This window comes from Narcine bancroftii, chromosome 1 (genome assembly GCF_036971445.1).
Source record: "Narcine bancroftii isolate sNarBan1 chromosome 1, sNarBan1.hap1, whole genome shotgun sequence".
Classification (NCBI taxonomy): Eukaryota; Metazoa; Chordata; class Chondrichthyes; order Torpediniformes; family Narcinidae; genus Narcine; species Narcine bancroftii.
Window position 1 is genome coordinate 3,699,580 of NC_091469.1, and position 27,110 is coordinate 3,726,689.

General features: G+C 40.0%; 1 protein-coding gene across 7 annotated transcripts in view; it reads left to right on the forward strand.

Moving 5' to 3' along the window:
• The first annotated feature begins 855 nt into the window (after positions 1-855).
• The window catches only part of LOC138754487 (outer dense fiber protein 2-like), a 76,836-nt gene continuing 50,581 nt past the window's right edge, over positions 856-27,110 (forward strand). For 5 of the 7 annotated variants that reach the window (XM_069918863.1, XM_069918849.1, XM_069918823.1 and 2 more), the window contains exons 1-6: positions 862-915; positions 1,822-1,935; positions 16,893-17,012; positions 18,085-18,255; positions 19,687-19,874; positions 21,002-21,128. In XM_069918863.1, the coding sequence (XP_069774964.1) occupies positions 913-915; positions 1,822-1,935; positions 16,893-17,012; positions 18,085-18,255; positions 19,687-19,874; positions 21,002-21,128 (723 nt within the window). In that variant the 5' untranslated portion in view covers positions 862-912. Of the gene's footprint in view, positions 916-1,821; positions 1,936-16,870; positions 17,013-18,084; positions 18,256-19,686; positions 19,875-21,001; positions 21,129-27,110 lie in introns of all 7 variants that reach the window. The other 2 variants (XM_069918839.1, XM_069918832.1) reach the window with 2 other exon arrangements.

The following is a 27,110-nucleotide window of genomic DNA, read 5'->3' on the forward strand; positions in this document are numbered from 1 at the left end:
GTATTTTCAAATTATCTTCCGATTTCCAGGTTGACATAATACATTTTTTTGCTACGGCTAGGGCTATCTTAACAAATCTTTTTTGTGCATCCTCCAAGTCAATTCCAAATTCTTTGTTTTTTATGTTACTTAGGAGAAAGATCTCTGGATTCTTTGGTATATTGTTTTCTGTTATTTTATTTAATATCTGATTGAGATCTTCCCAAAATTTTTCTACTCTCTCACATGTCCAGATTGCATGAGTTGTTGTTCCCATTTCTTTTTTACATCCTTGAAGGAAGACTTGGGCCCGAAATGTCGGGCAAGATATCTTTGCTTATTTTATGGACGCTGAGACCAGGCGGGTTCCACCAGCATTACGATCAATGTTATTCTACCAGGATGGCCTGCTCATTGAGCAGCCACTCGCAAAAACACTGTGAGTGAATGAACGAACAGGGAGGAAAAGACGGTCGGAGAGAGCCAGTCGTGAACGGGATTCCACTACTCATCTGGACGCCCGCTTCCCAGCACCATGGGTGTTGCTAACGACGCTGAACGATGCTCCTGCTTTGGAAACGGATGCTGTGAAATCAGATAAGGGTTAAATATTATTGCGTATTCGATTATGATTTGGAAGTATTCGCATCCTATGTACATCGGATTGCAGAGCGCAACAGGTTCACCAATGGATTGGTTGCCATGGTTTCCAACGGCAAGCATAACCGGAAAGGGCCGCCAATCATTTTAAGGTAGGCGGGGGTTCGGGTAATGGGAACAGCGAATCGGAGCGCAGCTGGAGCCGTTACGCTGATTTGAATCCATCAATCAGAAGCGAGGAAAGCGCATCCGGAAGTGACGTAAAATAGCGCGTCTGTCAGAAGTCGGGGATCAGCCGTGAGCTTCAATTGGACGGTAGCAACGGAGCTTCGCATGGTAAGAGGTGCAGATGGAACGGCTTTCATCCCTTTAACAAAACAATGGCAGGTTGAGTTATGAGCCAATGCAAGTATAGTTTCTGCTTAATTAATTCACGTTTCAGAAATGGTCCCAAATCAACGAAGGAAATCAAAGCTGGGCAGTGACTTTGGTTCTGGCAAAGAGATGAGAGCCATTTTATATGCACAGCAAGATCCCTCTGGTTCGGCCAGTTAGCAAGCATTTCTGGGGAGGAGGGCTATCGCCTCTTCACCTTAGGGGTGGATGTGAAAGAGGAGGGTGCTATTACATCCCCCGACCATCGTTGCGAGGTTGATCAACGTTTCCTCGGATGAACTGCCATTAACCAATGCCTTAAGTCTTCTACGACCAGGATCACTAGTTTGCGTCCCAACATTCAGCCGCTTGGATTTCGGACTGGAATCGCGACACACCCAGTTCCTAACGTGGTTATCAGAATGGACAGACGTTAAGAACACTTACCCAAACATTTCAAAGCTAAATATGAATTTTAGCCAGCCAGGGTTCAGTTGGGTCTTTATTTCAAGCTCTGGAGATTCAGCAGAAAGCAATGAATATATGTGCAGAGAAGCTAGATGAGGTGTCCAAATGGATCAGAAATTCTGGAGACGGGAGAATGGTTGACAGACTGTGTGGCATAGTAGTGCAGTTAGTAGTCACTGCCTCACAATGCAAAAGATCTTGGTTTAATCCTGACCTTGAGAGCTGTCTGTTGAGTTTGCATGTTCCTCCAGTGACCATGTGGATTTTCTTCAGGTGAGTGGTCGAATCTGAGGAAACTAGATTAGAGTGTAAACAAGATCATAATGAACATTTAATGTTATAGACTTGGTGAGGCGAAAAACCTGTTTCTGTACTGAATCTTTGTGTTATTTTGATCAGCTGAGAAGAGAAATGAAAACCAGAACTTCTCCTCTACTCCATGTTCATGTTGATGATAGTACCCCTGTTCATGTTCATGTTAAGAAGAGTCCGAAACAGGCAAAGAAAGTCCAGGTAATCACTTGGTTCTCACAATGCGGGAACAGTCAATGTCAATTTTGTATAGTTAATCTTTCCACCTCCCAGCCCACCATCTCTCCTTGTCCGTTTGCAAGTTCTTCCTTCTGAAGTCTCTTTCCTTAATACTCCCTCCCTTTTGATGCATTGTAATGTGATTGATGGTACTCGGAGACTTGTGAGGAGCACAAGCACGCTTTTGTTAGCTGACAACTAATGGCCAGTATTTACTGAGGTCCTCGGGTAATTCTGAGGTAAGGTGGGGAAACAGGGTTTATGTCGGGACTGACGGGGGGGCGGAGCAAAGAGGAGGGGTCAGCCGTCTAATCAATGCACACAGACAGTGAATTCCAGTTCACTGCATTTACCCCTTCCTTCAGAAAAGAACCTGTGGGCGAAATCAGAGACCATGTTCAGCGAGGATTATTTACAAGTTGAGCCTTCTGGGGGCCTGGTCATTCTAGTTGAGAGTCTTAGTACAGGTGGGCTTTGCTCTTCCAGAGCTTGAGGGCTTGAGGGTCCAATGGTGGCTCCGTTGTGACCATTTCACCCAGAACCTTGCACAGGGATTTTGGAGGTTCCTGGTCTATTGAGGGTATTGAGACCTCAGTTCCTGAGGGTGCCAGATCTCTGATTAGCATACATTGGGTTTGTGTGCAGTAGGTTCACTTTCTCGACCAGAGGGTTTGTTTTGCTTCTCCTCGCATGCTTTTTCAGCAGGACTGGCCCTGGGGCTATTAGCCATGCCGGCAGAGTGACCCCTGACGCGAATTTCATGGGAATGCAAACATTAGCTCATGAGGAGCGACATTGATGGCTATGCAGAGAAATGATCTTATAGAGAGGAGCATGATGGGCAGGACCTCTTGCCAGTTTTAGTCTGGAAGGCCTTTAGACTGGAGAGCTAATTTTACCGCCTTCCAAACTGTTGCATTCTCCTTTTCAACTTGTCCATTCCCCCAGGGGTTGTAGCTAGTCATCCTGCTTGAGGTGATATCTCTTGCAAGCAGGTACTGGTGTAGCTCTTAGCTCATAAATGATGAGTCCCGGTCGCTATGAATATAGCTAGGATACCCGAACATGGTGAAAATGGAGTGCAAAGCTCTAATGACCGTGATAGCGTTGAGAAAGTATACGTTTCCGTTGGTGGAGGATAGAGGCCCCTTGAAATTAATGCTGAGTTGTTTGAAGGGCCAGGAAGCCTTTATCAGGAGTGCTTTTTTGGGGAGGTAGAAATGCTGTTTGCACTCAACGCAGACCTGGCGAGGAGTCACGTGATGGAGTAGTGGCCGGACGGTGAACTCCAGCCCTCTCCAGAAAAGTCAGAAAAAACAAAGCAAAACACAAAGGCACAAAAATAAAAATCAAAGTAAAGTGAATATAAAGGTGGAAAGAAGATGGCGACGAAAAAAGAAAAGTCGAAACCGACGGTAAGAAGAGAGGAAGAGAAGACAACGGAAGATGAAGGAAAAGGCCTTACCTGTTCGAAGAGGCCCACGGTGGAGAGAGAAACCCGCTCCCTCAGGTTGGTAGAAAGTGGACTACAAAAATGGCTCGCTGAGCCGAGTAAAAGTGCGCAACCGCGCATGAAAAAAACACACCGACGGGAGGGGTGACCAGCTGGGGAGTCGATCTGCACAGCCGGCAACGACAGCTGCAGAACACCTGCAGCAAGAGGAGAACATAGAAGACAACAAAAACAAGAAAGAAGAGAAGAAAAGGGCAACAAAGAAACAGCAGATGGCCAACCCAGAGGAAGAAGAAGAGGAAGAGTACAGTGAAATAGAAGAAGAAGGGAAAGGCAAGATAAAGGATATACTTTCTCTTATTAAAGATTACATGGAGTCATTTAAAGAATGGCAAGCGCAAGAATTTAATGATTTAAGAAGAAGAATAAACAATACAGAAGAGAAAATGAATAAAATAGATATGACCTTATCAGAAATGGGAAAAAGAATGGACAAGGTGCAAGAACGAGAAGCAGCAGTAGAAATGGAGGTAGAGGACTTAAAAAAGAAATTAGAGGAATCTAATAAAAAAGTTAAAGAGACACAAGAACTGTTAGCTCAGAAAATAGATATAATGGAAAATTATAACAGAAGAAATAACATAAAGATAGTGGGCCTTAAGGAAGATGAAGAAGGCAAGAATATGAGAGAGTTTATAAAAGATTGGATCCCTAGGATGTCCAGAACTACAGCAAGAAATGGAAATAGAAAGGGCACATAGAGCATTGGCCTTTAAACCACAATCACAACAAAAGCCAAGATCTGTTTTCGTAAAATTCCTAACATATACTACAAGAGAAAAGGTACTGGAGAAGACAATGGAAAAAGTAAGAGAGGACAATAAGCCACTGGAGTACGAAGGGCAAAAAATCTTCATTTATCCAGATATAAGTTTTGAACTCCTGAAGAAGAGAAAGGAGTTCAATACAGCAAAGGCGATTTTATGGAAGAAAGGGTATAAATTTATACTAAAGCATCCAGCGGTATTGAAAATATTTATTCCAGGACAACAAAACAGACTATTCTCGGATCCAGAGGAAGCACGAAAATTTGCAGAACAATTACAAAATAGACTGAGAGATGAAGACGTGTAACGAGAGTACAAAAGACTGCGAACTAAAAAGACATAAGTTTTGAACTCCTGAAGAAGAGGAAGGAGTTCAAAACATCGAAAACGATCTTATTGAAAAAAACTATTCTCGGACCCAGAGGAAGCAAGGAAATTTGCAGAACAACTACAAAACAAACAGAGGGATGAAGACATGTAATAAGAGTAAATGTGACCACGATTTATATGTATGTGGGTAAAGAGGTATATGTGTGTATATGTATAATGTGCATACGTGAATGTATCTGTATTTAGAGGAAAATATAGATAGTATAGACAAGAATTAATAAGGGAAGGTAATGGAATAGAGAGAATAAGGAGGGAATTAAAAGAGTGACCTTTGTCACATATGAAAAGTGAAATCTTTTCTGGGGGGGGCTGGGTGGGGGGGTGTTACGGTCACTGCAAAATCAGCTGACGCTTGCGAGTGAATTCGCAAATCCAAATGGAGAGGGGAGATGTGGTTGTCCGACAAGGGATAAAGGACAACTCAGGAGGGGAAGGGGGGATTGGGGCTAAAGGAGTTTTAAATAGGAGAATAAGGAAAATGTTTGATGTTTTAGGAATGTTGTCTTATAAAGGATTCAAAACAAGAAAACAGAAATGGATAAGAAGGAAAGGTAATGATGGAGAAACGGAAAGGGAAGATAAACAAAGTATAAAATGGCTACGTTGAATTATATGACTTTAAATATTAATGGAATACATAACCAAATTAAAAGGAAGAAACTGCTAAATTTACTGAAAAAAGAAAAAATTGATATAGCATTTGTGCAAGAAACACATTTAACTGAATTGGAGCATAAGAAATTAAAGAGAGATTGGGTAGGACACGTAACAGCAGCATCGTATAATTCAAAAGCAAGAGGAGTAGCTATATTAATTAGTAAAAATGTGCCATTTAAAATAGAAGAGGAAATAATAGATCCAGCAGGGAGATATGTAATGATAAAATGTCAGATATATTCGGAGTTTTGGAATCTACTCAATGTATATTCACCTAACGAAGAAGATCAAAAGTTTATGCAAGATATCTTTTTGAAGATAGCAGATACGCAAGGAAACATATTAATAGGAGGGGATTTCAACCTGAATTTGGATTCAAATATGGACAAAACTGGGAAAAAAATTAACAGAAAGAACAAAGTAACCAAATTTATAATTAAATCAATGCAAGAAATGAAACTTTTGGATATATGGAGGAAACAAAACCCAAAAGAAAAGGAATACTCATATTACTCGGCTAGACATAAAACATACTCAAGAATAGACCTATTTTTGTTCTCAGCTCGTATGCAAGATAGAGTAGAAAAAACAGAATATAAAGCTAGAATACTATCGGACCATTCACCCTTAATATTGACAGTAAAGTTAGAGGACATCCCTCCAAGAATGTATAGATGGAGATTAAACCCCATGTTACTTAAAAGGCAGGATTTTAGAGAATTTATTGAAAAACAAATTAAAATGTATTTTGAAATAAATACGGAATCAGTGGAAGATAAGTTTATACTATGGGATGCAATGAAAGCATTTATTAGAGGGCAAATAATAAATTATGTAACCAAGATGAAGAAGGACTATAATCAGGAAACAGAGCAGTTGGAAAGGGAAATAGTAAATATAGAAAAAGAATTAGTAATGAAGGAAGATATAACTAAAAGAAGAGAATTGGCGGATAAAAAAATAAAATATGAAACACTACAAACATATAAGGTGGAGAAAAATATAATGAAGACAAAACAGAAATATTATGAACTAGGTGAAAAAACGCACAAAATCCTAGCATGGCAGCTTAAGACAGAACAAGCTAAGAAAATGGTATTGGCATCAAGGAAAAAAGATAAACAAATTACATATAATCCAAAAGAAATTAAGGAAAACTTTAGAGAATTCTATGAACAATTATACCGAACTGAAAACGAAGGGAAAGAAGGGAAAATAGATGAATTTCTAACTAAAATTGAACTACCAAAACTACAAATAGAGGAACAAAATAAATTAACAGAGCCATTTGGAATAGTAGAAATACAAGAGATAATAAAAAAAATTACCAAATAATAAGACACCAGGAGAGGATGGATTCCCAATAGAATTCTATAAAACATTTAAAGACTTATTAATTCCGCCCCTCCTGGAAGTAATCAACCAGATTGATAAAACGCAAAGCTTACCAGATTCATGTAAAACAGCAATAATTACAGTAATACTAAAGCAAGGGAAAGATCCACTCACACCAGCGTCATAGAGACCAATATCTTTACTTAACACAGATTATAAGATAATAGGTAAATTATTAGCAAACAGAGCTCTCCACTGGCCACCGTGACAGAGGTGCACCAAAGAAAAGGTACAAGGACTGCCTAAAGAAATCTCTTGGTGCCTGCCACATTGACCACCGCCAGTGGGCTGATATCGCCTCAAACCGTGCATCTTGGCGCCTCACAGTTTGGCGGGCAGCAACCTCCTTTGAAGAAGACCGCAGAGCCTACCTCACTGACAAAAGGCAGAGGAGGAAAAACCCAACACTCAACCCCAACCCACCAATTTTCCCCTGCAACCGCTGCAATCGTGTCTGCCTGTCCCGCATCGGACTTGTCAGCCACAAACGAGCCTGCAGCTGACGTGGACTTTTTACCCCCTCCATAAATCTTCGTCCGCGAAGCCAAGCCAAAGAGAGCAGAGTACGTACCGAAAATGGTAAATCTAGACCAAACTGGATTTATCAAAAAAAGACGCACACAGACAATATTTGTAAATTTATTAACTTAATTCATGCAGTAGAAGGGAATAAAGCACCAACAGTAGCAGTTGCTTTAGACACAGAGAAGGGCTTTGACAGAGTAGAATGGAATTATTTGTTCAAAGTATTGCAAAAATTCAGTTTACCGGAGAAGTATATTAATTGGATTAAAGCATTATATAAGGGACCATTATCGAAAGTGACAGTAAATGGACATGTATCAAAGCAATGTAACTTAAGCAGGTCAACACGACAGGGATGCCACTGTCATCTTTATTGTTTGCGTTAGCTATAGAACCACTAGCAGAATTGATAAGAACAGAAAAAAATATGAAAGGGATAAAAATAAAAGACAAGGAATATAAAATCAGTTTATTTGCGGATGATGCTATAGTATACTTAACAGAACCAGAACTATCAATAAAAGAATTATATAAGAAATTGAAGGAATATGGAGAAGTGTCGGGTTACAAGATCAACGTAAATAAAAGTGAAGCAATGCCTATGAATGATGCGGATTTCTCAAAATTTAAGAAAGAATCACCATTTAGATCGCAAATGCAAGCAATAAGATACCTAGGTGTACAAATAAACAAAAATCTCGGCCAACTATATAAACTCAATTATTATCCACTAATGAAAAAATTACAGGATGATTTAGAGCATTGGAAAGATTTACCATTAACACTAATAGGAAGGATAAACTGTATTAAAATGAACATTTTTCCAAGGATATTATACCTATTTCAGGCATTGCCAATACAACTGACAGAAAAATTCTTCAAGGAGTTAAAGAAAATAATAAGGAAATTTTTATGGAGAGGGGGGAAACCGAGGATAGCACTAGATAAATTAACAGAAGGAGGCTTACAACTGCCAAACTTTAAAAATTATTATAGAGCCGCACAATTAAGATACCTATCAGATTTTTATCAAACAAGGGAAAAGCCAGATTGGACTAGATTAGAATTAGATAAAATTGGGGAAAAGACACCTGAACACATATTATATAAATGGGATGAAAAATTGGTACAACATAGAAGTTCTCCAGTATTACATCATCTACTCAATATTTGGAAGAAGATTCATGTAGAAAGAAATAAAACAAATTATCAATTACCAAAACTAATATTGACGCAAAACAAGTTACTCCCTTTTACAATAGATAACCTTTCCTTTAGAGAATGGGAGAAAAAAGGGATTAAAAGAATAGATAATTGTTTTTCAGGAAATAGATTATTATCCTTTGAACAAATGAAAGATAAATACAATATAACTCAAGATACAGCACTGGCATATTACCAATTGAGATCCTACTTGAAGGACAAATTAGGAATCAGTTTGAGTTTGCCAGAGGGAAGTAACTTTGAATATGTGATTACAGATACAATGATGATCAAAAGATTTTTAACAAATATGTATATTAAACTGCAAGAAAAGGAGAATGAGGAAACAAATGGTAAAACTAAACAAAAATGGGAACAGGATTTAAATATAAAGATAAAAAAGGAAACATGGGAGAAGTTATGCTCTGGAACGATGAGAAATACAATAAATACGAGGTTACGTGTGATACAATATAATTGGATACACAGGCTATACATTACACCTCAAAAGTTAAATAAATGGGACCCAACAGTATCTGATAGATGTTTTCGATGTAAAAAAGAAATGGGAACAACAATTCATGCAATCTGGACATGTGAAAAAGTAGAAAAATTTTGGGAAGATCTCAATCAGATATTAAATAAAATAACAGAAAACAATATACCAAAGAATCCAGAGATCTTTCTCCTAAGTAACATAAAAAACAAAGAATTTGGAATTGATTTGGAGGATGCACAAAAAAGATTTGTTAAGATAGCTCTAGCCATAGCAAAAAAATGTATTATGTCAACCTGGAAATTGGAAGATAATTTGAAAATACAACAATGGTATATAGAAATGAATAAATGTATTCCATTAGAAAAAATAACATATAGTTTAAGAAATAATATTGAAATATTCGAACAAATATGGGAGCCTTATATTAAGCACAATAGCGAAAACTTACCGGGGACAATCACTACCTAAGTTAACGGAAGGAAAAGGAAATGAAAAGAATGGACTCAGTGGAATTTCTGGTGTATTTTTATTGAATGACAACATTGTCTGACTGGTTTAATGTATCCTAGATTTTATACCTTAAATGGACGGGAGGGGGGAGGTGGCGAGGGTGGGAGGGGGAGAAAATGATATTGTATGTGTGTGAAAAGGAAAAAATGTGTATCATGGTTAATGTGATTTATGGTGTGAAAAATAAAAAAATTATTTAAAAAAAAATGCAGACCTGGCATGGCCTGGTCATCTCCCTGATGTCTTTGATAGAGAAGGGCAGTTTGCATGCCTTAATGAAGTGAGCCATGTGAGTGATGCCCAGGTGGTAGAGCTTGTCGTGGAGTGACCGCAACTGGTTGATGTGTGCAGCTGCACAGCTTCTTCAGGATAGGGCATCTGGAGGCTCATTGAGTGGACCTGGCCTATACACTATCTCATGGTTATAGGTGGAGATTTCGATACTCCACCTCGCGCTCTTGTTCTTTATTTTACCCCTATTCGTATTATTGAACATAAATGCTACAGATCGTTGATCAGTGAGCAGTGTGAATTTCCTGCCGGCCAGGTTAGTGCCTGCAGTGCCTGATGGCTTCCACAGTGGGTTGTGCCTCCTTCTCCGCAGACAGGTTTTGCAGGGTGTGGGAAAAGAAAGCTAACAGCCTGCCTGCCTGGTTAAGGGTCGCAGCCAGAGCTATGTCGGATCTGTTGCTCTCCACCGGGAATGAAGTGTTTTCATCCACTGCATGCATGGTGGCTTTTGCGATATAGCTCTTGATGTAGCTAAAAACCGCTTGGGCTTCGGTCGATAATAGGAAGGAGATGGACTTTAACAGAGGGCGGACCTTGTCAGCATAATGAGGTACCATTGGGCATAGTATGAGAAGAAGCCCAGGCATCTCCTTAGTGCTTTCATGGTCCTTGGGATAGGGAGGTCTAAGAGGTGATGCGTACCCTCAGGGTTTGGACCAATGACGCCGTTCTCCACCACATAACCCAGGATGGTCAGACACTTGGTCTGGAACACGCACTTACTGACATTTTGCGTGAGGTTAAGGGATTAGGTTGTGTGGAGAAATTTCTGAAGATTGGTGTCATGGTCCTCCAGATTATGACCGCAAATGGTGGTGTTGTCGAGATAGGGAAAGGTAGCCCTTAACTCTTACTAAGCTACCATTTCGTCCATTTGCGCCTGGAAGACTGAGACCCTGTTCGTAATACTAAAGGGGACCCTCAGCACTGATAAAGTCGTCCGTCTGCCGCGAATGCTGTGTTGGGACAGACCTTAGAACGGATTGGCAGCTGGTGACGTGCAGCTTTCAGGTCAATGGTCGAATAGACATGGTACTGCACAATTTCATTCAGTGGTGGGGGGTTATGCATCCAGGATGTGAAGTAATTAATAGTTTGACTATAGTCGATCACTAGCCTGGGCTTTTATCCCCCTCTAATGACTACCACCTGGGCTCCACGGACTGTTGCTGGGTTAAATGATTTTCTCTTTAAGCAGCCGTTGGGTTTCGGCTCTAATAAATTACTGGTTTCCAGCACTGTATTGCCTGCTCTTTGTGGCTATCGGCTTACAGTCAGGTGTTAGGTTCTGGAACGGGGGGGGGGGGGAGGGGGGGTGGTTTCGATATTCATGTGGTGTCTGGCTTTTGGGGCCTTCCATTTCACACTGTGATTGGGGGAAGTGGGCCTGAGGTGATCGCTTTTAAGGTGATACAGGAAGTTCAGGCCCAGCAACACAGAAGCACACAAACGTTTTAACACATACAGTCGGAACTTGGAGAATTCCACCTCCCTTTTACGGATAAGTGTACAGTACAATACCCTTGAATAGTCGCTGAATACGATTGCGACAGTAAATAAATACAATAGTCCGTGGGGTAAACCTATAGGTTGTTCTGCCAAGCAGTCATAGAGTTTATAAAGCTCTCCTTTGAGCCAGTGTCTATTAAACAATCCATCCTCACCTCCATTGTTGGGTTGCTCAGCTGGTGGGGTATCGCTTGGTCAACGACGGATGTCAGTGCTTTGGATGCTGCATCACTCTCCCTGATGGCTTTGCCTTGATCTGCAGGCCAGTGAAGTAGCATCGACCATGAGGAGAGGCAAGATGGCCTCTGTTCCCGTCATTGCTTCTCTTCCGATAGCAATGCCGACTGGCATCCCCGCTGTTGCTTCTCTTCCAGTAGCAGTTCCCGTCATGAGGAGCAGCAAGATGGCAGCCGGGGGCCCACTCCTCTGGGCTTGGGCACGGGATGCATGACTGTTTGGGGACCGTGCATGCAGTAACCTTTGGGATTGGGCACGGGATGCATGACTGTTTGGGGACCGTGCATGCAGTAACCTTCCAGGGGTTCCCCTTTGCCCGACAGACTTTCACTAAGTGTTCCCTATTAATGCATCTAGAACACATGTCCTCTTTCATGGGGCATCTGGCATGGGGGTCCCCAGAAGTAGCACTCCTGGTTGAATGTGGCTGTGGTAGTCGGTACCTGGGGCAGCGGCTGTGCGCTGCAGGTCTGGTTTTCGGAGAAGGCGTCACTTTTGTTGGTGAGGTGGTCTGCCCTCAGTTGGGCCTGTTCAAGGGATTTCGCCAGGTCGAGTGTACTGGCAAAATCCTTCTTCCCCAGTTCTAGGAGTCGATGCCTCTTGTACCTCGAACTCATTCCAGCCACGAGCATGCTCTTCTTCCCTCACCCAGGATGAGACTGCTTCATAATGGCACTTCCTTGTCAGTGTCCATAGTTCCAGGACGTAGTCATCCAGCAACTCACCTGGTCATTGTCGACGTTAAGAAAGTCGGTGCCTCGCCAGCACATGATTCTGGGGCCTCGTGTAGTGGGCCTTCATACCCTCAATGGCTGTCTCATATGTTGCGCAGTCCCTGATGACTGCATATCCCTTGGGGCATAGACGAGAGAGAGAGGTGGGGTGGGGGGGGGTGCTGATTTCTGGAGGGCATCGGAGTGGAAGACTTCTTGAATGGCTGCGATGAAGGACTGGAGGCACTCCAACCAGTAGGTGAATTCTTCTGGGTCCTCTGGGGACAGAGGATCAACCTGGAGCATGCCAGGCTTCAGAGGAGCTTCCATCCCATCTTCAAAGGTAAGCTAATAAAATTGTAATGTGATCAATAGTACTTGGAGACTTGTGAGGAACACAAACATGCTTTTATTAGCTTACAACTAACAGCCAGTATCTACAGAGGTAAGGTGGGAAAACCGGGTTTGTATTGGGACCGACGGGGGTGGAGCCAAGAGGTGGGGTCGACCATCTAATCTACACACACAGACAGTGAATTCTGGTTCACTGCACGCATCTTCTGCTCTTTTGTCTTTCACACCTCCCCCCTCCCCCACTGAGAAGATAGAATGCTGCATTACTGTAAACCTGAAATAAACAGACATAGTGGAGCTATAACACGATAAAATTGACTTGGCTTTTCTGTCTGATTTATTGTTTTTCATTTTAAATTCAGATTTCCAGCAACTGGTGTACTGTAATCTCATAAATCCAGAGTTTCACTCACTGTCACTCCTTTGTTTGAGTTTGTTTTCTTCTGTCTTCACCTTGTCCTGACTGTAAATAAAACATATTTGCTATCCTCTCTTAGCTGACACCAACACTATCTGTGCAATTCAATTTCCTTTGTTCTCCATCCTATCAAAGACTATCCTTTTATTCTCTCCTCCCTTCTCAATTCCTTGGCAAATTAAAACTTGCTTATTTTCTAAATTTTCCTAGTTCTAAAAAATATATATTTTTAAAATGTTAACCATTGTCTGCTTGTATACCTTAATGTAGTTTCTCATAAGAAGATAAGAAATGGGAGCAGGAGTAGGCATCCGACCCGTCGAGCCAGCTCCACCATTCAATAAGATCATGACTGATCTGATCATTGACTCAACTCCACCTACCTGCCTTTTCCCCATATCCCTTAATTCCTTTTTTATGTTAAAATTTATCAAGCACCTTCTGGAAAGCATTAACCTGTTCCCCTCTATCACCCGCACCCATTATATCCTCAAAGAACTCCAGCAAGTTTGTCAAACAAGACCTGCCCTTTCTGAATCCATGTTGCGTCTGCCTGATGGAACCCTTTCGTTCTAAATATCTTGATATTTCATCCTTAATGACAGCTTCAAGCATTTTCCCGATTATGGGCGTTAAGCTAACTGGCCAATAGTTATCCATCTTTTGCCTTTATTCCTTCTTAAAAAGTGGTGTGACATTTGCTGTCTTCCAATTTGCCAGGACCTGCCCAGAATCCAGGGAATCTTGGTAAATGACTACCAGCGCATTGACTATAACTCCCGCCATTTCCTCCCTGGGATGCATCCCATCAGGACCAGGGGATTTGTCTGCTTTCAGTTCCATTAATTTGCTCATCACTCTCTCTTTTGTAACAATTATTTTATCGAGGCCTTCACCTCCCTCTGCATGCCTCTTGCTGGATGTGCCTTCCACTGTGAAGACTGACCCAGATTATCTGTTCAGTGCCTTGGCCATTTCCTCATTACTCAATATCAATCTTCCTTTCTCCTCTTCCAAGGGACCTTTGTTGACTCTAGCCACTCTCTTCTGTTTTATATATTTATAAAAATTTTTGCTCTCTTTTTATATTTTGTACTAATTTCCTGTTTAGTTCTCCTTTGTTGTCTTTTAAAGTTTTCCCAATCCTTCAATTTCTCACTACGCTTGGCTACTTTGGTTGTGAGCTTTTAATTTTATACTTTATTTTATTTCCTTAGTTAATCAAGGCTGACACTTCCTTCTCTTACTGCCCTCATTTTTAACGGGAATATATTTTTGTTGAGCACTGTGAAAAATCTCTTTGAAAGTTTTCCACTGTTCCTCAACTGTTCTGCCAACTAGCCTATCTCATTGCACAATACTAGATCTAAAATAACATCCTCCCTTGTTGGTTTCTTAACATGCTGCTCAAGAAAGTTATCATGGATGCATTCTATGAAGTCATCTTCCAGACTACCTTTGCCAACACTCACTTAATGTCTTCATGGTTCATAATTAGAATTAAGACAGATTTCAGATTGGTCAAACTCACTTTTTTACATATCATTTTTCCTTTCTCACTATACTGTGTCCGTAATTAATCTTCCATGTTACTCTATATTTAATCCATTTTAAAGTTCTCCCTAGTCATTGTATTAACCTTGTTATCTACACCTCTAATTTCTTGATTTTGCATGATACTCTCATTGCAATTCCCACCCAATTTTTTCTTCTTGTTTCTTGGCTGCACCCAAATCTATTCCTTGATTTTCTGAAGAAAATAACCTTTTTTTCTTTTGCCTTTGTTGTATTCTTTGCAATGGCTGTTGAAATAGAACCAATTATTTCCATTTGTATTTAATTCACCTCCCTTATTACACATATTGCATTCATTCAAGAAGGGATTGTTCAGTTTTGCCTTTCAGTTCCATTAATTTGCTCATCACTCTCTCTTTTGTTACAATTATCCTTTTTCTCTGCTGTGATATTCATTGGAAATATAGTCCTGTAACACTGGACAACAATTTTTTCAAAATGTTTGCTTCCTGAAAAAAAATTGGGGATTATGATCGACAACTTCAAGCTGAATGCCGTATCACGTAGGAAGCAAGAGAAACATTAAATTAACCTTTATTGAATTTAGTGTGTTTAATAGCATAATGATGCTGACACATTACATTTGTTCAACTGACTTAAAAATATTTTGCTACTGATTTTCATTTGTACTCAGCACCTGATGTCTCTCATGTCAGTGTCCAAAAATAGTCATCCAGCATTGATGGATTCCAGTTGCCTGATACCGCTTTTCCATGCTCACAATGACCTGGTGAAACGTTTCACCATGTTCATCACTAACTGCACCAAGATCAGCATTTATGTTGTATTGAATCTTCATGAAGACAATAAATGCTATTATTAAATATGCTCACTATACTTTTGCCTGAAGAATGTGTGCATCGATATGCATTAAATTTGTATCAATGTAATGCACAGCATCAATATATCTGAGCTGCTTTTATAGTCTGTCTGCATCTATCTTGACTAGCATGCTGTATTGGTAAGGGTTGTGGCTGTCATGTGAGAGCACTGTCCCCTACCTAGTTGGAGGACACGCCAGCTGACAATCAAGGTTTGGATCCATGTAAATTACCTGGACTGGACTCTCCAGCCTATTGCCTGTACTTGACCTTGGGCCATTGGCTGTTGCAATTGGATTAACCCTCCTGGCACTGAGCCATTGGCTTTGCTAACGACCTGGGCTGGACCCTGGACCTGTGGCCAATCAGCAAGGTAAAGACAAAAGTACCATGGATTCCACCAGGCAAAACATCAGTAAGAGAAGTTGGCTAAAGGTGCCGTGTGTTCTTTGTTCTCTTTTTTCCATCTTGGGACTACCCTGCTTCACTCCAGGCCTAGAAATATGAAAGGGTGCTGGAGAAACTATTGGTAAGATGTGCACAGTTAAAACAATTGGGAGCATTTAATTAATGTCCCTTGTGGCATAGAGCCATGCTTGCACTGAGTCAAGGGATGGTGGGGCATTGTAGTGATTTTTCCCTCATCATTGTATGTACCAGTTCATTGTGTGTGTGTGTGTTGTGTATTTTGTTCCCATGTTATTTTCCCCACATCCGTTATTAATTGGACTAGTTCATTGTGTGTTGTGTATTTTGTTCCCACGTTATTTTCCCCACATCCGTTATTAATTGGACTAGTTCATTGTGTGTTGTGTATTTTGTTCCCACGTTATTTTCCCCACATCCATTATTAATTGGCTGCTATTACTTTCCCATGGCTGCTGTAAACTGTGTATATGTGTGTGCTGCATCTGTTACCATTTACCACACTTGCCTTCTGTAAATAAAATTCTTCCCCATCAAAACTATGTCCAGAGTCCTTGCCTTTGAGACGTACCAAACCTGTTTGCTCACTCACAACACATGCCCAGGCTAAAGACAACATTTACAAAGCATCTGTACTGAGTGCATGCCCAGGCATACTTGGACTGACCAAAGGAGTCTGCTTTGTGGGCAATATGACATGAAATTACAAAAATAGATTGTATCTTTTTTTTAAAAAGGTACATGATAGGAAAATTTTAAGGTGATTTTCGTGCTCAGCAGCCCAAAATCCATAAAATTCACCCAAAAGTGTTCAGGGAGCAATTTTTTTGTTATCCAGTGTAATCGTTTGCACTGTCTTTTCCTAATATATTCTGGTTATTGTCCACTTTGCTATGCTTTGTATGTGCTATCACCTTTGTATCTTTTGTCTAACTTTATATTTCTTCTCACCAGAATGTTGTTTAGGTTACAGTGTTATATACAACTTAAGTTATTTCATTTGCTTGAATACAGGTTTTGGCCTTCTTCAAAGGTAGCCTGTTCTAACAGAAGAACTTTTTGGTTCATGAATTTTGCACAAAATTGACGAATGATGCACTTCTTTGTATCACAGCCTTTTTACTTTCTACGTTCAGCAGAAGTTGAAAGGTGCCCTGGAATGCGGCAACCTGCGGCCAATCAGCAAGGTAAAGACAAAAGTACCATGGATTCCACCAGGCAAAACATCAGTTAGAGAAGTTGGCTACAAATGGGAGGTTTGTTCCAATAGTTTCTTGGATGTGTTTGTGCTTTTAACTTAAGAATGTAGTTTCTGTTGTTTTAGTGTTGTAAAGGTTTTTATTTCAGCCTTTTGTCAGTCTGACTCCCGTATATATTGATTTGATGAGAGAGATGAGACTAAAGAAGAGATGGAAATTTGAGGGAGAGCTCTGACATCTCTGTTAAAGATTTCTCTGCTCCACTCATTGATATCTGTTTCTTAGAACTCTTGAAACAAAATCTGTCTTTTCCAGTAACTTTAAAAACCTGTGTGATAATGAGTCTGTATTTACTATCCAATGAACTTGTGCTTTCTATGGCTTTGAAAATGAGTTCTTTATTTAATTTGATACACAAACAGAACTGCATTTCTTCTTGAGAATTCAGAGTAAGTCTGAATGTTCCCTTTATGCCACAAGATGGTGGTGTTGTGCTCATGGAACACCAGTTTAAATTCAAGTGTTTCTATCTTCACATATTTTCCTTTTGATTTGCATGGCAATATTGTAAGAAGTTCATCACTGGCACTGTAGAAAATGAGTGAGAGAGATAAGATGAAGGAGAATAGAATTTTTTAACTCCAGTACAAGAGATCTTGTCATTCAAGCTGGTTAGCAGTTGGAACATAAAGGCCAGGATGGATCATCTTCATTCACCTTTGCAGAAGTAACAACAATTAACCTCTACACTCCAGATGTGTTGGAAAACTGGCTATAGTTTCTATCCCTCATCATTGTGTGTGAATTCTTGGTGCAACTGGATGGGTTTTGGATGAAAAACATTTTGCGTTTTTGCAATAAAAAATGTAATATAATTGAACAAAATAGACAACCAGTAGAGGCGCATTCACAGAGCTCAATGAAGATTTGCTGGGGAACAGAAAAGTTTTGCTAAGGCATTTTGAAAGCACATATGCTCAGACAGGACTATTTCTCCATTTACTGGGATGTTTTGGCTTTTAAAGTGTGTCCCAAAGATGGGAATAAATTCAAATCTCAATAATTATTTTCTTCTTTTGGACAAGATGTTGAGCTTCATCACTTGCTGTCATGCTATTTTTTATTCCAGGGTCCAACTCATCGACTGGATATAACTCCTGTTGGCACTGAGAAATTCCACTCAACGCTTCACCTGAGTGATCTCTCCACAGATGATGAGGAAGTTCTACATGGGAAGATGAATCAATATGAGAAGAAAATCAACTGTCTGATGAAGGAAGTGGGATCTTTAAAAAGTGAGGTAAGATTTGATGTAGGTCAAATAAATCTGTTATTTTACAGGCTGGTAATAACACCTTTGTACCCATCACACCTCTTGGGATTTCAATGTTCTTCATGAAGTAAAGTTCAGAAAATTTTGTGTAGCCACCTACTTTACATAAAACGTACAATATTGACATTATTTAAGGCTAGTAATTCTGCTGATGTCCTGGATTGCATTACTTGAGGGGAGAATACAGGCCAATATATCAGCAGATGTGATGTGAATTTATGAATGCATTTGGATCAAGAAAATAATTTTAATATTTTGTCTGATGATCCAACAATGTAGCACCGCAGTTGTGAAGCTGAAGCATTCAGAACAGTAGAAGTAGCAAGAGTAGACCACATGAACCATTAAGCATTGTAGGTCCATATTTCTATTAATTCCTTCGATGTCCATTTGTTGAATTGGTATCAGGAATCTCTTCCTGCCTCTGTGGCAGCAAATTTTAAAGATTTGCTGCCCTCTTTCTCTTAACAGCTCGATTTTCAACCTCACTTTGTACAGGTACACAATCCTTTATCTATTCATCTAAAATCCGGAAATCTCCAAAAACCAGCATTTTTTTTCCTGGTGCTGGTACATCAGAGAAAGAGAGAGAGACGGCAGCGCGACTTGGGTGGGCGGAGGGAGGGAGAGAGATGGCAGCGCGACTCAGGTGAGTGGGGACAGGGAGAGAGACGGCAGGGCGACTCGGGTGGGCGGGGGGCAGAGAGACAGCAGCATGACTCAGGTAGGCGGGGGGAGAGAGAGACGGCAGTGTGACTAGGTTGGGTGAGGGAGAGACGGCAGCGTGACTTGGGTGGGCAAGGGGGAGAGAGACGCCAGCGTGACTGGAAGGGGGTGGATATGGTAGCACAATTCGGGTGGGCTTAAATCTGGGTCAGCTGACTTTTCTGAAATCCGGAAAAATCTGAAATTCGGAACACACTGTCCCCTAAGGGTTCCAGATAAAGGATTGTGTACCTGTACCATCAACAAATTTGTTGCATTAGCATTTTTACAGTGAACTCTTTAACCTGAGGGCCTGAGATTGATTCCTGTGGCAGACCAGTAACATGAAACTAACTCATTTTTATTTTCTGTAAGCGGATTATATATTTGTACTCTTCAATTAACCCCCTTTCTCGTGTGTCTTTAAGCAACAGATATTTGAGTGGATGCTCATTATGTACTTTATTTTGGGGGGGGGGGGGAGAGAAACAAACAGGCACATGGTATCTACTAGTTTTCCTTTATCTAGTTGTATTTATAAAACTATTGAATCTGTCAAAAAAATATTCTTCTCTTTGATTTTTGAAATAAAAGGAGCAGGTATTATTTCCCAACTCAAAAGTCCCCACAATTTAATAATTTCTTATCATTCCAATTTAAAAATTATATTTGTGATATATGTTTTATTGAAAGGTTGAATTGAGAAAGAAAAATCATTTGCTGGAACAGCGAGAGGAAGAGTTAAATCTATCCAAGAGATTGATTGAAGAGAAAGAGGAAGAATTAGCTGAGGTCACCAAGGAGCTTGTTCTTACAGAGCATAGGAATGAGCTACTACAGAGAAACATTGAAATGATGAAAGAGGATCCAGAAAATTCCTGGTACAACCTTTATAAGTATTTCCTCTTTTTTCCTATGGCTTCTGCCAACATTCTCACCTTCATACAACTTGCCTCAGCTGGGAGAAGATCCAGTCCAGACAAATACCTCAGAAGAAATGGGATGAATTGGGTAGTGGATAACAAATGTCACAATACAAAATATTAGGAAAGAATAAGGTATTAGAAAGAGATAACGTAATATAAGAAGTGAAGAACTAGACCTCGATTTGGATGAAGCACAAAAAAGATTTATTATGATAGCCTTAGCTGTAGCAAAAAAAAAAGTATAATGTCAAGCTGGAAATCAGAAGAGAGCCTGAGAGTACAGCAATGGTACATGGAAGTGAATAAATGTATTCCATTGGAAAAAATAACATATAATTTAAGAAATAATGTCACAGTATGCGAACAAATTTGGGAACCATACATGGAACACAACAGAGAGGGCCTACCACGGACCTCCACCCCCTAAAATGACAGAATGAGAAGAAGAAGAAATGAACTGACCCAGTGTGTGAAAGTAGATGACACAATTTTCTTGTTTATTTTCATTGTGTGATGACATTGTTTAATGTATCGTATATGTTGAATGTTTAGTGGGTAGGAAGGAGGGAGGGGGGGGGAGGGGAGAAAATGACACTGAGTATATTCAAGAGGGAAATGTTTGTGTATTTTGGTTAATATGGTTCATAGTGTGAAAAATTTTAAAAATTAAAAAAAAAGAAAGGGATAACAAAGAAAGTTGATAATGCCACATGAATTGGAGCTCTAGATTAATTTCTGATCACATCAAGGAGAAATTTGAATAAATTTGGGAGGAAAATACTTTCAAGCAAATTGACTAAGATCATTGGAAATGATATCTCCTAGATACTAAAGCTGGTTGGATGAGTCACAGTTGTGTTTTTCATATCTGGTCTGGCCATTATGCAATTTCAAATCCAGCAGTGTGTTCCCTGCCTTCTTTGTTTGAGAGGTATTGCAAATGGACAATAATTGCCAGCTATGCCAATGATGATGCAATCCCATGAGCAATTTAATATTCTTCTCCTTCTGCTCTCAGTTCATTTCAAGATGACCTTTTGTTCATAGTGCAAATAAATGTCTGTGGTTGTTGTTTCTCTAAGCTCAGAAAAAAAGCACTGGCGAAAAGATGACGCCCTGTTGAAAAAACTCGTTGAGGTTGAAATGGATGGAGTTGCTGCAGCCAAACAGGTTGCATCTCTGCGCAGTACCATCAGTAAGCTGGGTGCAGTAAGTATAACTGCTTTGTGGCATGCACAAATTTTGAAAATAATTCGGAAAAGAACCCCATAAAAAAACAAAGTTAAGATTCATTTCAGTAGTGGAACATCTAATTTTTTTCCCAAAATCAGACATACCATCATATTGGACAACCATTGATTATGAGAGGGAGGGACAGCATCTTTCCATCTCATTAAAATGCCCCTTCTTGTGATAAGTGAGGCAAGGCAACTACGTGGGCAACTACATCAGAATTAAAGCAGATGGCCCACTTATTCCAAAGAGAGCAATAAAAGGATTTGGAGTCAATTTAATGTTAAGAACTAAAGAAAAGATACAAAAAATTGGAAAGAGAACAAAACCAGAACATATGATACGTTGTACCTTCTTCAGTTATAATTTATCACATTTAGAAGAGCGATAAGAATAAAATTTAGCCAATTGAATTTTGGAATAGTGAGTTCGGTGTACTACCTTAAACTGTATTAATGAATGTCGAGTACAAAGAGAGGATGAATACATTCGTTTCAGAAAATTGCTGTTGAAAATCTTGTTCCTATCGTTTTTTAATTCTGTCCAGGGAACTATCCTTGGAATTTAGAAGTAATTCATCAAGGCCAGATACCACCTCTTAATAATTAGGTTGAAAATTATAAATCATCCTTATCATATTTGGATCTGGTCTTCAGGAAGCTTCAAAATTAAAGAATTTAAAGAGCTCTTAACCTGTAAATAGTGAAAAAAATATATGTTTAGGTATTTTAAATTTGGTGGATAATTGTTCAAAAGAAGCAAGATTTTGGTCAGTAAAAATATTTGAAAAAAGATCGAATACCTAATTTGAACCACTGATAATAACCACTATCTTGAACTAAAGGTTTTAAAAAAAAAAGAAATATATTTAAACAGGACTAATTGATAAAAATCTATGGTACCCAAAATGTTTCTTAAATTGAAACCAGATTCTCAGTTTATGACTAACAACAAAATTATCAGTTAATTTGGATGCCAAAAAAGGTAAAGATGCTCCAATTATCAAAAGAAGAGAATATTTTTTGGTATATTTAATATTTAAATTAATCCAACTTGATGCACCTAAATTTTCCTTGTGATCAATCCAAAATGTAATATATCTAATATTAGGTGCCTGTAGTATTCTCACTTCGCAAGCGTGGAGAAAAACAATGCTTACACCAAAGCCTTGGAAAACAAGACTGCTTTATTGGTCTGGCCTTCACACTTGTATAGGCCCCAGGCCATCAGGGCCCCACATCATTGGAGTGCCGGTCTGTGGGTAACCTGGGACAACGGCTGGTTCACCCCCAGGTTCGTGCGATCGTCATGTTCGTTGGCCATTTTTTGGGCTGGTCTGTGTCTCCGCACACGGGCTGATACACGACCCACCCACCTCTCCCCCAAGAACTGCCAGGGCATTGTCCATAAACTTGGGTGACCTGCCCCTGCATTGCAAGGGATGAGTGAAGACTGGGTCATCACTGTCCAGATATGCCGGTTTCAGGCAGTCGACGATAAAAGTTTCTTCATTACCGCAGATGTCGAGGATGAAGGTGGAACCATTATTCCTAATGACCTTGTGGGGCCATTGTAAGGGTGGCCCTTTTCACGGATGCATATTGACAAGTCTCTGGGAATGTTATGTTTGGGCTGGCCATGTGGTGGGGGTTGCCGCAGGACCGAAGACCCCAGTTTTCTCCACAAGTTCTTGAGGATTGCTGCGGGGTATTCCGGGCATTTATCATGGGCCAGGAACTCTCCAGGGATGATTAAAGGCGCACCATAGACCATCTTTGCCATTGAGCCATTGAAGTCCTCCTTCAGCTCAGTATGAATTTCCAACAGGACTCAAGGGAGTTTGTCCACTCAGTTGGGACCCTTGAGCTGAGCCATCAAGGTTGGCTTGAGGTGCCTGTGGAAGTGCTCCACCAACCCGTTGGCCTGCGGGTGAAATGCCATGGTATGGTGGAGCTGTGTCCCCAGTATGTTAGTCAGTGCTACCCAGAGGTTAATTGTGCCCCCTGCCTGAGGTTAGTGCTCTAGGACCCTGAATCGGGACACCCATGTGTCAATGAGTACCATAGTGGAGATTTCTGTGGTTGTAACAGCCAGCAGGACCACATCCGGCCACCTTGTGGAGTGGTCAACCATGGTCAAGAGGTATCTCACCCCATGGGAAACTGGTAGCGACCTCACTATGTCGATGTGTAGATGGCTGAACCTGGCTCAAAGGTTTGTGTGGGCGCTCTTATGAGAACCTAGACTTTGGAAGACTGAGGGTTCGTGCAGGTCTTGGCCCACTGGCTGAACTGTTTATGGAGACCATTCCCTGGTCACCATTTTGATAGTGGCATGGATTGCAGGATGCACCAGGTTGTGGATGGCATTGAAAACCTGGCACCTCCATGCAGCTGAAACGATGGGCCAGGGGCTGCTGGTAGAAATGTTGCACAGTAGTGTCGGGTTACCTGGGCTGACGGGAACATCCTCCATCCTGAGGCCAGAGTTAGCTGTCCTATACGCAGGGATCTCGGGGTCCTGCTGCTGCACTTCAGCAAGTGCCACGTAGTTGACCCCTTGGGACAGGGCGTGACAGAGCATCGGCTATCACGTTTTTCTCCGTGATATGCTGAATATGTGTGGTAAATTCACAGGACAAGTGTCTCTGTTGTTAGGGTGACCACGGGTGCAATACCTGATGGAAAGGGAAGGTCAATGGCTTGTTATCGGTGAACACCTTAAATTGCCAGCTTTCTAAAAAGTAACGGAAATGTTTTACCGCCAGGTATAGTGCCAACAGCTCTCGGTCGAAAGCACTGTATTTGAGCTCTGGGGTACGGAAGTGCCTGCTGAAAAAGGCCAAGGGTTGCCACTGGCCCTCAATGAGTTGTTCTAGCTGTGCTGGAGGTTGCCTGTCAGTTTGGTAGGTGCCTCCTGTCTGGGGTAGACCATGAGGGTGGCATTGGCCAGTGCGTCTTTGGTGTTCTGGAACGCACTGGAAGACTCATAAGCCCAAGTAATATCCCCCTACCCCACTCCTCTCCTTCCCATACCCTAATACAAAAAAAAGATTATATAAATTAAACAAATAAAAAGAACAAAATATTGTTAAGGTCAAAAACCTTTAAGAGAACATAGAAGAACCCAAAGAAATCTAAAATAAAAGGATAGGGAAGAAAATATAAGAGCACGTTGACTGTGCCACAACCTACTTTGCTGATCTCAAGCATTTCACTACTGGCACGATGGTTATATTCATTTTATCTAAAAGGGGTATAATTACATCTGTGCACCAATGTGCTGCAGATAGGATTGCCATACCCGAATGAATGTGCCATATTTCTTCCTCGAATTGTACATAATTTTCTCCAGGGGAATGCAACTCTGCATTTACGTATTCCATCATGTAATATTTAGTTGGGAGTCGGACTTCCACGTGACAGCTATACACTTCCTGGCTACTGACAAAGTGAATTTGGTATCTGGCAGTTTAAATCTCATGTCCATAATGTTTTCCAGAAGGTACAACTCCAGATCCTGTGGAAAATCCACCTTTGTTATTTTTTTCAGAATGTCTCCCAGGTCCTCCCAGAAAGATATCACCTTTGTGCACAGCCAGGTTGAATGGATAAAGGCTCGAATTTCCACACCCCACCTAAAGCACATTTCCAAAATTTCTGATTTAGATTTATGTAATTTTTTTGTGGTGTGAGGTAAATTTTTTGAATGTCATTTAAATTTTCCATTCATGTCAAAATACAAAACATAATAATGTAATATCAAATCCATTATACATAATGGTTTTATAAAACCCCCAAGATATAAACCCCCCACCCCCCCGCCCCAATAATAACCCCAAAAGGGATAGGAAAGAAAGAAGGAAGGAAGAAAGAGAGAAGGAAAAATAATGTAAGGAAGAAAAAAAGTAGACCTGGTTGTCTTTCACTCAATTGTAACCTTTTCAATTCTATTTGTTTATTTATTCCAAGGAGTTAATGAGGTTTAGGGTAAGTCCATTTATAAATTTATACCTACAATATGTAAATATAGGCACCAAATTTTTTTTTAAATTTATTCATAATTTTGTATACAGGACAATATATTATCCAAACAATACTTAGAATTATCAAAATAGAATTAAAAAAATTAAATGGTTGTACTGTACATAAAGGTGGGAAGAGAGGGAAAAAAAGTGTTTAAAAAAAAAAAAGAATAGATATATGTGCAAAACTATTGTGATAACTACCCCACCCTCCCAAAAAGAAAGACCAAAACACATGTGTCAATGCTCACTGAACTCAACCCGTCTGGTTGTGCGATCCTTCAGTTAGCAGTGTAGCCGCCGCTACAGAACAGCCTATAATCTGGTCCTATTTCTTAGTTATGATATTCCAGAGATTTGGATTTGGAACCGAACCCTTGCATTGATACTCCCCTTGCCTTGTGACTTGTTATTACACAAACTTGCCATCTCTCCTTCCCATTTCTGAGAGCCTGAAATGTTAGCTCTGTTTCAACTTCCACAGATGCTGCCTTACCTGCTGAATGTTTCCAGCTTTTTCTGTTTTTGATTAAGGTGCATAGGAGACCTGCTATCACCTCAGTCACTGTTCAACCATTAAGATTTAAAAAAAGATAAGTGGTGATGGGGTGCAGGAGAGAAAACTTTAGATATGCAAACCCATAATATCTAAATATGGTTTCCATATTTTTAAGTATGTATCATATCCATTTCTAATATTATAAGTCACCTTTTCTAAGGGAATACAATTTTGCATCTCCCTCTTCCAACAATCAATTTTAAGATGGGATTCAGATTTCCATGTAATTGCTATATATCTCCTGGCCACCGCCAATACAACTTTAAAAAAAATTTAATTGATATTTTGACAATTTCAATTGGGGTTCCAAATCATATACATTTCCAAAAAGAAAAAACTCAGGTGTTCATGGTAAACATATTTTTATGATTTGTTTAATTCCTGAAAACATTTCTGTGATAAGGATGTAGGCAATGTTTGAAAAAGATATTGGACTCTTGGAAATGTATTCATTTTAATACAATTAACTCTTCCCAATAATGTTATTGGCAATTCCATCCATTTTTTTCAAATCTTCATCAATTTTCTTAAGTAAAGGGGAATAATTTAATTTAAGTAGATTATTTAAATTATTATCTACCCTTGTGTGTGAGGTACAGTTGATGCAAGAAATTGTATTGCACTATCCTGTACCTGGCATTAATGACAGTTGTCATGCTATCCAGACACAGGTCTGACCAGCACTGCTCGTGGATTGTTGTGAAGAATTTCCCTTCTTCCCTGTAATTCTCTCTAACACCAGAAAACATGAAAAACTCAAATACTAGAAACCCTTTCTGGTGATTGACTTGAAAAATCTTCTTTGTCACATGGTCATTTACCTTGCAAATAGACTATTCCATTCAATTGTCAAAGTATTTCTATAAAACAAAATTGCTTGAATATTTCTTCCCAGAAATTTGTGAACCACCTTGAAACAAAGAAGAAAATGTCAAGTTGCAACTTTTGTGGGTAAATTCAAAGTTGAAGCTACCACTTCATTGATTGTCCAAGTATTTCGTTGATTGTTGAGGATTGATGCATTGGAAGTCTTCCACAAAAGCAAAGTACACTGGGACCCCACAGGGCACAAATTCATTATAACACTTTTCAGATGTAGAGTCACAAAATTCTACAGCAAGGATCTGGACCTTTTGCTCAACTTGTCCATCCTAACCAAGCTAGTCCCATCTACCTTTGTTCAGCCCATATTCTTATAAACCCTTTTTATCTGTGCACCTGTCTAATGTCTTTTGAATACTGCAGTTGTCCTTTTTCCTCATTCCATGTATCTATCATCTTTGTGGAAAGAAGTTGCCATTTAAGTCCCTTTCAATCTTTCTCCTCTCACTTTAAATCAATGCTGTTTAGGTTTAGATGCTCCTATTCTGGTTAG